Source organism: Mustelus asterias, chromosome 19, assembly GCF_964213995.1.
Source record: "Mustelus asterias chromosome 19, sMusAst1.hap1.1, whole genome shotgun sequence".
Lineage (NCBI taxonomy): Eukaryota > Metazoa > Chordata > Chondrichthyes > Carcharhiniformes > Triakidae > Mustelus > Mustelus asterias.
The window spans coordinates 60878404-60891058 of record NC_135819.1 but is presented as its reverse complement, the minus strand read 5'-3'; the positions used below and the strand labels follow the sequence as shown (position 1 = coordinate 60891058).

Genomic DNA, 12655 nt, shown 5'->3' with positions numbered 1-12655 from the left:
TGAAAAGTATTGTTTCTTGTGCGCTATACAGACAAAGCATACTATTCATAGAGAAGGAAACGAGAGAGTGCAGAAAGTAGTGTTACAGTCATAGCCGGGGTGTGGAGAAAGATCAACTTAATGCGAGGTAGGTCCATTCAAAAGTCTGATGGCAGCAGGGAAGAAGCTGTTCTTGAGTCGGTTGGTACGTGACCTCAGACCTTTGTATCTTTTTCACGACGGAAGAAGGTTGAAGAGAGAATGTCCCGGGTGCATGGAGTCCTTAATTATGCTGGCTACTTTGCTGAGGCAACGGGAAGTTTAGACACAGTCAATGGATGGGAGGCTGGTTTGCATGATGGATTGGGCTACATTCATGACTTTTGTAGTTTCTTGCGGTCTTGGGCAGTGTAGGAGCCATACCAAGCTGTGATGCAACCAGAAAGAATGCTTTCTATGGCGCATCCGTAAAAGTTGGTGAGAGTCGTAGCTGACATGCCAAATTTCCACAGAAGACTGTAGAGGCTGGGTTGTTATATTCACATTGAAATAGGAGAGATTTTTAATCAGTGAGTCAGGGTTATGGGGATAAAGTGGGAAAGTGAAGTTGAGGATTATCTTATCAGTCATAATCTCATTGAATAGCGGAGAAGACTTGATGGGCCAAATGACCCACTTCTGTTCAATCAGAACAAGAGATTTGGAGGAAAAGACACACAAGTGCTGACAGAAAAAAAGATTAACTAACAATCAGACTGCTGGTGAGGTCTGATTCATGGTTCAAAGAAACGAGGCTTGTGAAGAGTTGAAGACCGTGGAATTATCAGAGAGTACCCAGCTACCAGAAGTCAATTCGACAATGCTGAAAGGGTGCATGAAGGGGATTTTGATTAAAAGTGAACTGGAAGATTCACTTGGTGAGATAGGGAAAAGAGATTCTCTTAAAGATGGGAGGAGCTTGACACCTTAAACACAGGACTGCATTTCTGCTGAGATTGCAGGGTGATGTATCACAATGGTGGGGTTTTCCGTTGTGTTAGGTTCGTAGGGTATACCTTTTCTGTGGTTTAATATATTAGTTGCCTACTATGTAAGGTTTAGTCTATGTTGATTTTAGTGCATTTGTTACAGTAAAAGTCTTAAAATATGAAACTGCAATCCTTTGAGCTGGCCACTGGTAAATTCATCTCAAGTTGTCAGTTTCTATGGAGAGTCTAACATAACCAAGGAGCCCTTGTGCCTTTTAAACAATCTACTCAACTTATCCTGCCACCTTTTGAAATTTGTGTACATAGACCCTCCAGAAGGCAGATTTTTGTCGAATTTAGAGAAAATTAGATGATATTTGATAGGTGGTATAGATCTATGAAGATTGAACAAGATTTTGAAAGCCCTAAAAAGGTAATGATAGTGCAGGAATTTAAAAATATTGTCCCTTTCAGAATAAGGTCTCACCTGGAAGACCGTAAAGTTTCTGAGATGAGAGAGGCTGCACTAATAGCAGATGATTCTGAATTGTCTCGTGAGCATGTTAGAAGCTTTTGGGTCACTCTTACACAAAAACTCAGTGGGCAGCTGTAGAAAACTGTTGGATGAGATTAGCTGGTAAACTAGTGGAATATTCCAAAATTGTTTTCTCTTTTTTCAGATTTGCTTTTAGTAGTTTAAATTCCAAACTTAAGGTGACTTGAAGCTCTTTTTCTTTTCCCATGTTCAAAACTGCTAACTTTTGTGCTGCTACTGAAAATATTACCACTGCAAAAAAGACCAAAATGAAATGCAAGAAAAAGCAAGGTGTGTGTAGAATACCAAAGATATGTTTATTGATCAATGTTGTCATAGCGCTCTTTAAATCAAGTTTTACAAACTTCTGAAAAATAAAATCAACCCTCCAACGTTAAAACTTAATTTTAAAATTATTTTGCTGATGTGAATGAAAATAAAAGTAGCATTTTGTTTGAACATTTCGGTAACTGTTACAAAACAATACTGATTCATTTGAAACAAAGCACATTCCATTTCTCTAAAGATCCTCGGAACATTTATCAGGTTACCGCAGCCAGACTGTGTTCAGCTGAGTTTGATTTTTGATGCTCGTGTCCATCTTCAGCACCTCTCGAATAGCCATAGTAGCGTAAGTGGAGGGAGGAAGTGAGAAATCCATTTTCAGGGCTTTATATTTACCATCTGTAATAATAAATAACTACAAAATTAATTCAAAAAAATCAGACATTTATCAGCTGAACTTGTGACTATTGAAAATGTTTATAGAACCACCAAACCCTTTATTGTATTTTGCAAGAGAAAGCTGGTATTTATAAAACATTTACAATATCATAGAATGCCTACAGTGCAGAAGGAGGCAATTGGCCCATTGAATCTGCACCCACTCTCCGATATGCATACCCACTCTCTGCCCTGTAACCCCACACATTTATCTCATAATCTCCCTATCCTACACATCTTTGGACACCAAGGGGCAACTTAGCATAGCCAATTCACCTAACCCGCACATCTTTGGACTGTGGGAGGAAACCGGAACACCCAGAGGAAACCCACGCAGGCATAGGGAGAATGTGCAAACTCCACACAGAAAGTCACCCAAGGTTGGAATTGAACCCGATCCCTGGCGCCGAGTCAGCAATGCTACCACGCTGCCTTCCATAGAAAGTCATTTTCAGAGAGCTTTTTCTAAGACATAACCCAGACAAAATTATTTATTTCCCTGCATATTCTAAGGAAATATGAAGGAAACTACAGTTAATGGGCTGAAATTAAGGGGCAGGCCAGCAGAGCCAACAAGATATTTTCACCAACCTTAAGAAAAATGTAAATGTACAGGTGGTCCCAATGCAGTAGAGACTTTAAATATACTTGCAGAGTATCAGAACCACATTTTAATTTTGTAACAATTGTGTTTTCTGCCTGTCATTCATTAACATTAAGTATCAGGAGAAAGTTTTTGTCCAAAATGTTTACCATTTTGCAGACATTGGAATGTTAGAGAAACAGCGTTCCAATACTTTAAACATATTGACTGCACAGCAACAACAATGTGTTTGTACAGAACCATTAACCGAATAAAGCTTGCCAAGACACTTCACAGGAACATTATCAAACAAAATTTAACACCAAGCAATACAAGGAGATATTACGAAAGATGACCAAAATTTTGATCCAAGACAGCTTTTAAGAAACATCTTAAAGTGAGGAGAGAGAAGTAGAGAGGGAGTAATGCTTAAAGAGAGAATTCCAAAGTTGGTGCCTAGGTAACTGAAGACAGCCAGAATGATGGAACAATGAAAATCTAGATGTGCAAGAGGTCACAACTGGAGGAGCACTGAGATGTTGGAGGGTTGTAGGACTTGAGAAGGTTGCAGAGATATTAGGGGCAAGGTCTCGGAAGATTTTGAAAACAAGGATGAGTTTTTTTTCTACAGTTGAAACATTGCCAGACTGGAATCAATGGAGGCCTGCAAGCCCAGAGGCATTGGGTTACAGGGATTTGATGTGAACTTGGAAGTGAGCAGTAGTGTACTGGATTAGCTCAGGTTTATGGAAGGTGTAAATTAACAGACTGGCCAAGAGAACTGGAATAGTTGAATCTAAAACGATCAAAAGATATGGATGAGGGTTTCAACACCAGATGATCTGACACAGGAACAAAGATAAGTTACAGAAGGGAAATAGGTGATGAAAAGAATATGGGGTTGGAAGCCCCGCTCAGCATCAAAAAGGACACTGTAGCTGTGAACATTCTGAATCAGTATTAGGCAATGACAACAGTCTCACTGAGGCAACAGTAGAGCAATGCAGACAGGTGACTAGGGAAGGATGTTTGTGGTAGGTACCAAAGGCAGTGAGTTTTCCCAATGCTAAATTGGAAGAAATTTCTAATCTTCAAATACTAGATGTTAGACAAACAGTATGACAAGAGGCAATGGAGAACTGAAAGAACTGTGGGTAAGGTAGAACGTGTGGAACCTGATGTCATGTTTTCAGATGATGTCACTGAGAGACAGCATGTATTTTCACAGTACGAGAGAAACAGACGAGGTCAAGGATAAATCCTCAGAGACTCCAGAGATAAAGTGTAGGAAGCGAAAACATTGCAGATGATGCCTTGGTTACAACTCGGTTGAACAAAACTGAAACTAGGAGAGGACAGCTCCACACAGCTAGACGACAATGTGGGGAAAGTGTGAAGTTATACACTTGGGTAGGAAGAATAGAGGTGTAGACTATTTTCTAAATGGGGAAAAGCTTCGGAAGTCTGAGGCAGAAAGGGACTTGGGAATCCTGGTTCAGGACTCTCTTAAGGTTAACATGCAGGTTCAGTTGGCAGTTAAGGCGGCAAATTCAATGTTAGCATTCATTTCTAGAGGGCTAAAATACAAGAGCAGGGATGTACTGCTGAGGTTGTATAAGGCTCTGGTCAGACCCCATTTGGAATAGTGTGAGCAGTTTTGGGCCCCATACCCAAGAAAGGATGTGCTGGCCTTGGAGAGGGTCCAGAGGAGGTTCACAAGAATGATCCCAGGAATTAATGGTTTGTCATATGAGGAGCGGTTGAGGAGTCTGGGTCTACACTTGATGGAGTTTAGAAGGATATGGGGGGATCTAATTGAAACTTACAGAATAATGAGAGGCCCAGATAGAGTGGATGTGGAGAGTATGTTTCCACTAGTGAGAGAAACTAGAACTCGAGGGCACAACCTCAGAGTGAAAGGACACTCCTTTAAAACTGAGAGGAGGAATTTCTTCAGCCAGAGGGTGGTGAATCTGTGGAACTCATTGCCACAGAGGGCTGTGGAGGCCAGGTCATTGAGTGTCTTTAAGACAGAGATAGATAGGTTCTTGATCAATAAGGGGATCAAGGGTTACGAAGAGAAGGCAGGAGAATGGGGATGAGAATCATATCAGCCATGATTGAATGGCGGAGCAGACTCGATGGGCCGAATGGCCTAATTCTGCTCTGATATATTATGGTCTTATGGACAAAGAGAAGTGCTGAAGCAGGATGGTGAGGTCAACTATGTCAAAAGTTACAGGCAGGTGAAAGGATGAGGAATGATGGTTTACAGAAAATTCTCATTTGTGACTTTGATGAGGGCCTTTTCAGTGCTGGAGCGGAAACACCCAACATGAGGAATGGCCACAATTCATCAATGGTGACCATAAAACCTTGACCCAAGGAAAAGGAAATCCCTTCAGCACAGAGGAGCAAAACCCGGCCAAAAATAACAAGGCTTTGCATGTTAGAAAATGAGTTGCAAGTTCGTCAATATCGTATCAATTCAACATCAAGGTTCATTCCCATGTTTTCCCTACCTTTACAGGATTCAGGCAAAGGTGTTCCTTCCAGCTTTTCCACATCAGTGTGAACCAATGGAATTTTGTTATCATCATACACTAGAATCTCCCTGTGAATTTGAGATTCCCAACAAAAAATATCAGTAATCTGAAGGAAAATGAAGTTAGCAACATAAATCATATTGTTTATTGAGTTTATATGAACAATTAACAAAAACCTGGGAAAAGAACATTTGATCCACAAGGTCCACTACATTCAGACATAATGCAGCCTTTCTCCCGTCCTCATCATACAAACAACTGGGAGAGGAGAGATGAGAACAAGAGAAAACCTGAAGCCAACTTTTGCATCAGTCAGTCGCGATCTTACATCCAAGACAGAAGGTTTCAGATTCAAGTCCCACTCCAGGAGTTGAGCACTGAGGTTCAAGGGTGACACTTCACACTCCAGTGCAGTACTTGGGGGTACCACACTGTCAGAGGTGCCAGCTTTCAGATGAAACATTAAATTAAGGCCCCGTTTACCTGCTCAAGTAGATACAAAAGATCCCAGGCAATATTTTGAAGATGAGCAAAGGTGGGTTTTTTTGGACACCATACCAGCATGCCTTTGAAGCTCCCCACCGGCAAATTGAACTCTGGTCTCCCATGTGACAGGTGGGGATACTAACCAAGAGGAGTTATCCTCAGTGTCCAGGCCAATATTTATTCCTCAATCAACATTAAACAAAATTTGGTCATTATTGCACTGCTGTTTACGGGAGCTTGCAGTACGCAAATTGACTGCCATACTTGCTACATTGCAACAATGACTACACTAAAGGAATCATTTATTGTTTTAAAGCTGTTTGAGACAATTGGTGGCCGTAGAAAGCAATATATAAATGCAAGTCTTTTTTAAAATTAGGAAAAATGCTGGTAAATTTTTCTTCAATTTCCTATGGCAATTAAGCAAACAGCAGACTGTGGTACCCCATACATTCTTCTAATCCTAGCCAGTTTACAGATTGCTTTCTAATTGAAAACTTCCTTTCCTTTCAGGAACTTGTCCAGCTTTCTTCCGAAGAACTGATGTTCTCCAAATGTATTTGCAAATATGTAAACTCTTCAGTGAGAGACAGCAATAATGGGTTGAGGACGATGCTCGACTTTGCACCCTTCAACACTACTTACAAAAGCTCATGAATAACCAAGTGGATGTGCACTTCAAATATCCCTCTGCATTACCAATCAGAAAGTAGAGATCAATTCAAACTTGGGGGAAAAAAAGCATCTCTACGTGACTTGCACACAGTTGCAGTTTCTAGCATAAACTCCGCTTAGGCTATGAGTGACAAACCTGTGACTCTCTTGTTTATGAAGTGTGGCTCTCAGATTCAACTAGCAAACAGTACAGCTTCCCTTATCTGCTGAAATAGTGCTTGCATGACTAGGAGCTGATGTTGTAGAATGGCAGCTAAACCAGTTAAGTGTGCAGTCCATAAAAACAGTGAAAGAGATGTCATTGGGAGAAAACAAAATGATATTGAGTGATGAGCACAGAGAGACAAGTGTGGTAGAAAGCACTAGGACTCACCAGCAATAAGTAAAATAATAATTATAGGTACAACTCTGTGGTCCATAAAGGAAACTATAAAAATGATGACCGCTGAAAAACTGATACCAGAATTCAGAAAAGATAATAGATTCTTGTGCAGTGCAAATTCAATGCCTAGGCTTTTGCAAGTGTTTAAAATGTATTTATATGAAAACATAACTATTCCTACTTCAGGGAGAGCCTCAAATTGAATCTTCCTCTCCTGCCAAGGTACTCCAGTAACTTGAATTATGGGGAACATTCAGGTGCAGATGTAAATGTAACTGATGTTTCCTATAGGTGTCACGGTGGCTTCCTATAATTATTTACTCCCATCACCCTCTTCTGATTTACCAAGAGCAAAGCCGCAAGAGATCTGGTTGCATGTACAAAAATGTACAAAGTCAAAATGCACAAGTGACTTATTTAGGATAGGAAGGAATATCAACATTGTTCACCTCAAACATAACAAATAAACACAAAGATAACTAGTCCAAATTCAGCGTTAGTTTTTTTAAAATAAAACCTATTCAAGATTTTCATACTCACCAGGTGACGTTCTCAGGGCAAATAATTATCTTCCTGTATGCTCCTGATAAGGAATAATCTCGAATTTTGTGTTTCATATTATTTATATCCAAGCCATCTGCAGCCATCATTTCTTCATAGGCCTTGCCAACTTAAAATACAGAAACACAATCAACTATTTGAAATGTACCATTTCTCTAAACAAATGTCCCATATTTCATAAACACCAGTAATTATTTTACAGAACAATGGCAGGACAAAACAAATTCTGAAAATATAAATCATCATAAAACAGTGGGATCCTTAAAGGCAAAGAACAAAAGGCTTTGTGTAGATTTTTCTTTGTACTGGGGCATATTTATAAAATTAATTTGAAATCTACTGTGTCAATGTAAAACACTGGCTGCAAATCTCCGACCTCACCCGCGGCTGGGATTCTTCGGTCCCGCTGCTGTGAATGGAGATTTGGCTGAGCGCCAAATTCTCCTTTCTTGCTGGTAGTGGTGACGGGTAGTATGACATTGTAGAATTCCGGCCAGTATTTTGTGCACTGTCATGTTCAATTTTTCACTTCTAGTATAAGGCATGAAATTATAGTCATTTAGTAGTATAAACTTGACTATTGCTGAAAAAGAGAGACATGTCAAAGCTTTTAGAATCATAGAAAGAATCATAGACACCCTACAGTACAGAAAGAGGCCATTCGGCCCATCGAGTCTGCACCGACCACAATCCCACCCAGGCCCTACCCCCATATCCCTACATATTTTACCCAGTAATCCCTCTGACCTACGCATCTCAGGACACTAAGGGGCAATTTTAGCATGGCCAATCAACCTAACCCGCACATCTTTGGACTGTGGGAGGAAACCGGAGCACCCGGAGGAAACCCACGCAGACATGAGGAGAATGTGCAAACTCCACACAGACAGTGAGCCAAGCCGGGAATCGAACTCAGGTCCCTGGAGCTGTGAAGCAGCAGTGCTAACCACTGTGCTACCGAGCCGCCCAATTAGTACTAATCAAACACTTAGCAAGAATGCCAACAGAAGGGGAAAACAACAATTTATACTGTATGAGAAGAGAAAGCTGATTGGTTGGCAAGTGGACTCTAATGATAGAGACATTGACATGGAGAATACACCAGTTGATGGTGACTGACAGCTAACTGCCAAGCATTGTTCAAAATTTAAACCAGGTAAATTTAAACCTGACTGGACAAGGCATTGTCCTGAGGAATGAATCAGCAAATGGCTGTCATTTATTTTGTTTAACTGAAAAAGGCACAATTTGTGCACACATTCTGTCTGCAAAGAACAGGGCCCTGTGTATTAATATATGTAGGTTCCAGTACCAAACTGAGCCCAACTGAAATCTGAAATTTGCTGTCAGCATAATTCTTAGTACACTGAAGATTATTTAGCAAATATTGTTCAATCACTCAATCACATCTCATGTTGGACACGATGGGTGGATCGTCTCCAATATTGGCAAAGCCCAAAGGCAGGCGGGAAAAACGACATTGAGCCCTTTGAGGGAATGAAGGCTTTGTGCGCCATTATTGTGCAGCACTTCGGGAAAAAAATTGGCAGGCATTGGTTGCATGCTGTACCGCTGGCAGCCTCCGATTTGCCCATCCTGCTATCACTTCAGCACTTGAAAATCTGGGCGTCATATTTGAAAGCTGCTCCTGTAAACACATTTTGGAGTTCGCTGGGAGATCATGGCAGCCAGACACAGAAAAACATTCTGCACCCATGTTCACCTTCCTTGCTCCCCCCCTCACCCCCTGCTCTCCCACCCCGATTACTCCCTGCTTCCCCCACCCCACTCACCTTGCCTGCACCCACCCCCCCATCCCGAATCACCTACCGCTTTCTCCCTCCCACTCACCCCTGAAGACATGGAACTGCTCTGGAGTGTTGTGGCAACTAGAATGCACTCACTCCAAGCTCCCCTTGAAGTTCTGCTCTCCAGTCACACACCTTTTGAAACCGGTCATACATGGCGTCGTTCTGACATCACGGTACTATGGACACATTATATGACAGTGCAGGTATAGTTCCAGCGTATGGACCCGATAATGATATGCTAATGTATTTCAATGAGGTTCCTGACATTGAACAGCAGGAAATGCAGCCCGCCATTGATGGGAGGGTGGGTCAATCGTGTCCTACATTTACGTCAATGAGAAAAGTGACTGAGGCCTTTTCACAATATGTTCTGCTCTTGCTGCCAAACTTGCCCAACATGAACAGGAGCAGAAAGTCCTAACCCATGTTTTGCAAGCACAGGCTGGTTGGGTATGGTCTGTACCTTGCCGTTGCGAAGGGTGACTGGGATATGCTGCCTGATATGATCCGCCAATCTTTGGAACATATTGCCTACACAACTACATCACACTGACACTGAAATTCATATACCTCATTACTCATTTGTGTAATAGGCAGAATGTCTTCTTGGCTTGAAGGCAGCATCCTGTTTATGGCGAATACTACTCATGTCGCTACGGCATAGTAGCAGTGTGAAATAGCTGGCTTCACCTGTTGCTTATATTTTTGTGATACCTTGCCCTTTCAGGCCAATCCAAGGTAGGCTGGGTCCCTTTCAGGGCCAGAAGTAATGGCCTTTGGCCAGATCATGAGTTTGTGTGATATACAGCACTAAATGATTGGATTAGGGTAGCCATTATCCCGCAGAAATTTGAGCCAAAGAATTACAGTAGTGACTTGAGTGTGGGTAGATCTCAAGCACAATTGAATGCAGAGTTAATTGTACGTATAGCACAAGAGAACAGACGTATCAAGAAAGTAGACTCTGTTAATGTTGAGACAATTGAACGGATGCTTTAGTTGCGATTAAGAGCAACTGATGCTAATTAGGGAGTGGTTAGTATCAGTTGCTCTTAATCACAACTAGAGCATGCATTCAATTGTCACAACATTTTCAACATTAACAGAATCTACTGTCTTGACACATCTGTTCTGTGCTTATACGTACAATTAATTCTGCATACACATACAAAAACCAGTGTGGGGGGAAATACTGTATGGAAGGGTTATGTCATGGTTTTGTAGTTAATTTCTCAAAAGAATTATAGCTTTGCCACAAATTTGAGAATGGTCATGACTTAATTCTTTGGGGAACAATTCCCCTCAGTGTTTCACTCAACACTAGAAACTTTGAATGTAACGAAACTACATTCTGTACTCGCGTCCATCAATACATTGCATTACTGGGTTTGCCCCAAATACAACCCCTTCTCTCATCTCAACATGTTTGGCATGAGATACAGATAATCACTGAATAAAACACTGCCTAATAACTTACTTTTATGCTTTGGATAGAGAACATCAAATCCAGGCAAAGGCATCACAACATCATGTATAGTATGTTTCTCTACATCCGATTCCTCAATTGGAACTGCTGTTGCTGAAAATCAACAAAACAGGCAGCTTTTATCTGTCATATATTAAACATTGATTCTTGATTCTAAGCAGGACTTAGATAATTCTGTAAATTAACTCAAGCACCAAACAATTTTTACTTATAGTTTTATGCCTTGTTCCCACAAATGCAAAAATGTCACGACATTATTCAGGAAATAGATGAACAATATTACTCCGGAGCCCACTAGAGCAAAAGATGCAAGACTAGTTCAGGTAGGTAATTTCACACCGTTAGTCTGGTCTAAATAGAACTTAAATCCCACACCAACATAATTCAGCTTGTCCTCAGGCAATAAAAAATTTGATACTGTGGATCTTATAACAATTATAGCTAGTGGAATTTTGTGTATGCCATCAAGATCATTTGCACACAAAGCACCATTAACCTTGCAGTGCGAGTTACAGTGAGCAGCATGACTTGGGTTTCTGATTGTGTATATTATACAGATATAGATCTGAATTTGATGGGTTGTAGTACAGCTGCAATACAAAAGTTGAAGTCCATTTACCTCCTTTCAGCACCAAATCTCCCGACGCGGCCTTAAGTCCATATTCTTCAATCCTTTTGCTCACTATTTTGTTCCACACATAGCTCTGATAACTGTGAATGTACATTAGTCTATTATTCCTTGGAATCTGAAAGTAAATAAATGGTGAACCCAAGTGGATTTTTCAAATCCTATGCATCCAGCAGCTAGAAATACAAAAGAATTGCAAAAGGCAAGAAAATTTTCCTTCAAGCTTTAAGTTGGATTCAGTTTAAATTGATGTCCAAGGTTATCAATAATGAATACATGTAACCTCTTAAAGTATACAGTGCTGAATTTTTCATATGGTTATATTACTGCATGTGAGGAATGGCCTTCAACAATAATATTAAAATGCAACAGATCACAATTATTCATTCAGAACCTGGATAAAAATCAAATCTATATCAAACCCTATTAAAACACAGCAAAAGGAATTAAGTGGGGGATGAAAATTGCATAAAATATACAGCACAGAAACTGGCCCAACCAGTGGCAGCCATGTTCCATTCGAGGACGTACAAGCTGAAACTTACCATACCAAATGCTGACGCAATGTTCTTCATTCCATATTTTGCCAGACCTCGCAGCAACTGTCCTTCAACACACCTTTTCACAGGAAGCTTTTTCAATGCAGCCTCAGGGTCCTTGGTTTTAGCCCATTCTTCTCTGCATTTCACCAGATAACCTCTCTCTGCTAGAGGCAAGATTCGAATGGTATGAAACATTTCCAAACCAATACAACAATCTTCTCAATAAAAATAAAATTGGTAATATTGGATATACATAAATGTATGACTATTCCTACCTCCAGGTCGTGGCTTTAGGATTAAGTCCATAACTTCACTCCATTTGTTATGCAGAATTGCTCTAAACAATATAACCAGTTATGACAATGAAAACACATGTCCAACAAAACGTCATCTGCCAGAAAATAATTGTAAATGTAAGAGAAACAGAATATCATAATTTGAATGAGCAAATGTATTTTGGCGGAATTCAAACATTTAAACCAATTTTCTCCCTTTCTCATAATAACACCTGAAGCATAGCAGGATTAATAATAATGATTGATGCTGCCCTCAGTGCTTTTCTAATAACGGGAAGTCCAACTCAAAAGGTTGAAGCACAGAAGGCCCTGAATTAACAGAAACGTTGCAGAGAAGTTGAACCCTTGTAAGCTTGTGGAGTTAATATGGCCACACGGAAACTGAAAGGCTTTTGTACATATATGTCACTGGTGGAAGCCAAATGGATTCTATACCAATTATAATCCATTTACT

General features: G+C 40.5%; 1 protein-coding gene across 11 annotated transcripts in view; it reads right to left on the bottom strand.

Moving 5' to 3' along the window:
- Positions 1–1776: 1776 nt before the first annotated feature.
- The window catches only part of pus7 (pseudouridine synthase 7), a 52478-nt gene continuing 41599 nt past the window's right edge, over positions 1777–12655 (bottom strand). For 4 of the 11 annotated variants that reach the window (XM_078235675.1, XM_078235677.1, XM_078235676.1 and 1 more), the window contains 7 exons: positions 12181–12242; positions 11909–12069; positions 11355–11481; positions 10727–10828; positions 7418–7547; positions 5311–5402; positions 1777–2166 (listed from right to left, as the gene is read on the bottom strand). In XM_078235675.1, coding sequence (XP_078091801.1) covers positions 2030–2166; positions 5311–5402; positions 7418–7547; positions 10727–10828; positions 11355–11481; positions 11909–12069; positions 12181–12242 — 811 coding nt within the window. In that variant the 3' untranslated portion in view covers positions 1777–2029. Of the gene's footprint in view, positions 2167–5310; positions 5403–7417; positions 8022–10726; positions 10829–11354; positions 11482–11908; positions 12070–12180; positions 12243–12655 lie in introns of all 11 variants that reach the window. The other 7 variants (XR_013500189.1, XR_013500188.1, XR_013500192.1 and 4 more) reach the window with 4 other exon arrangements.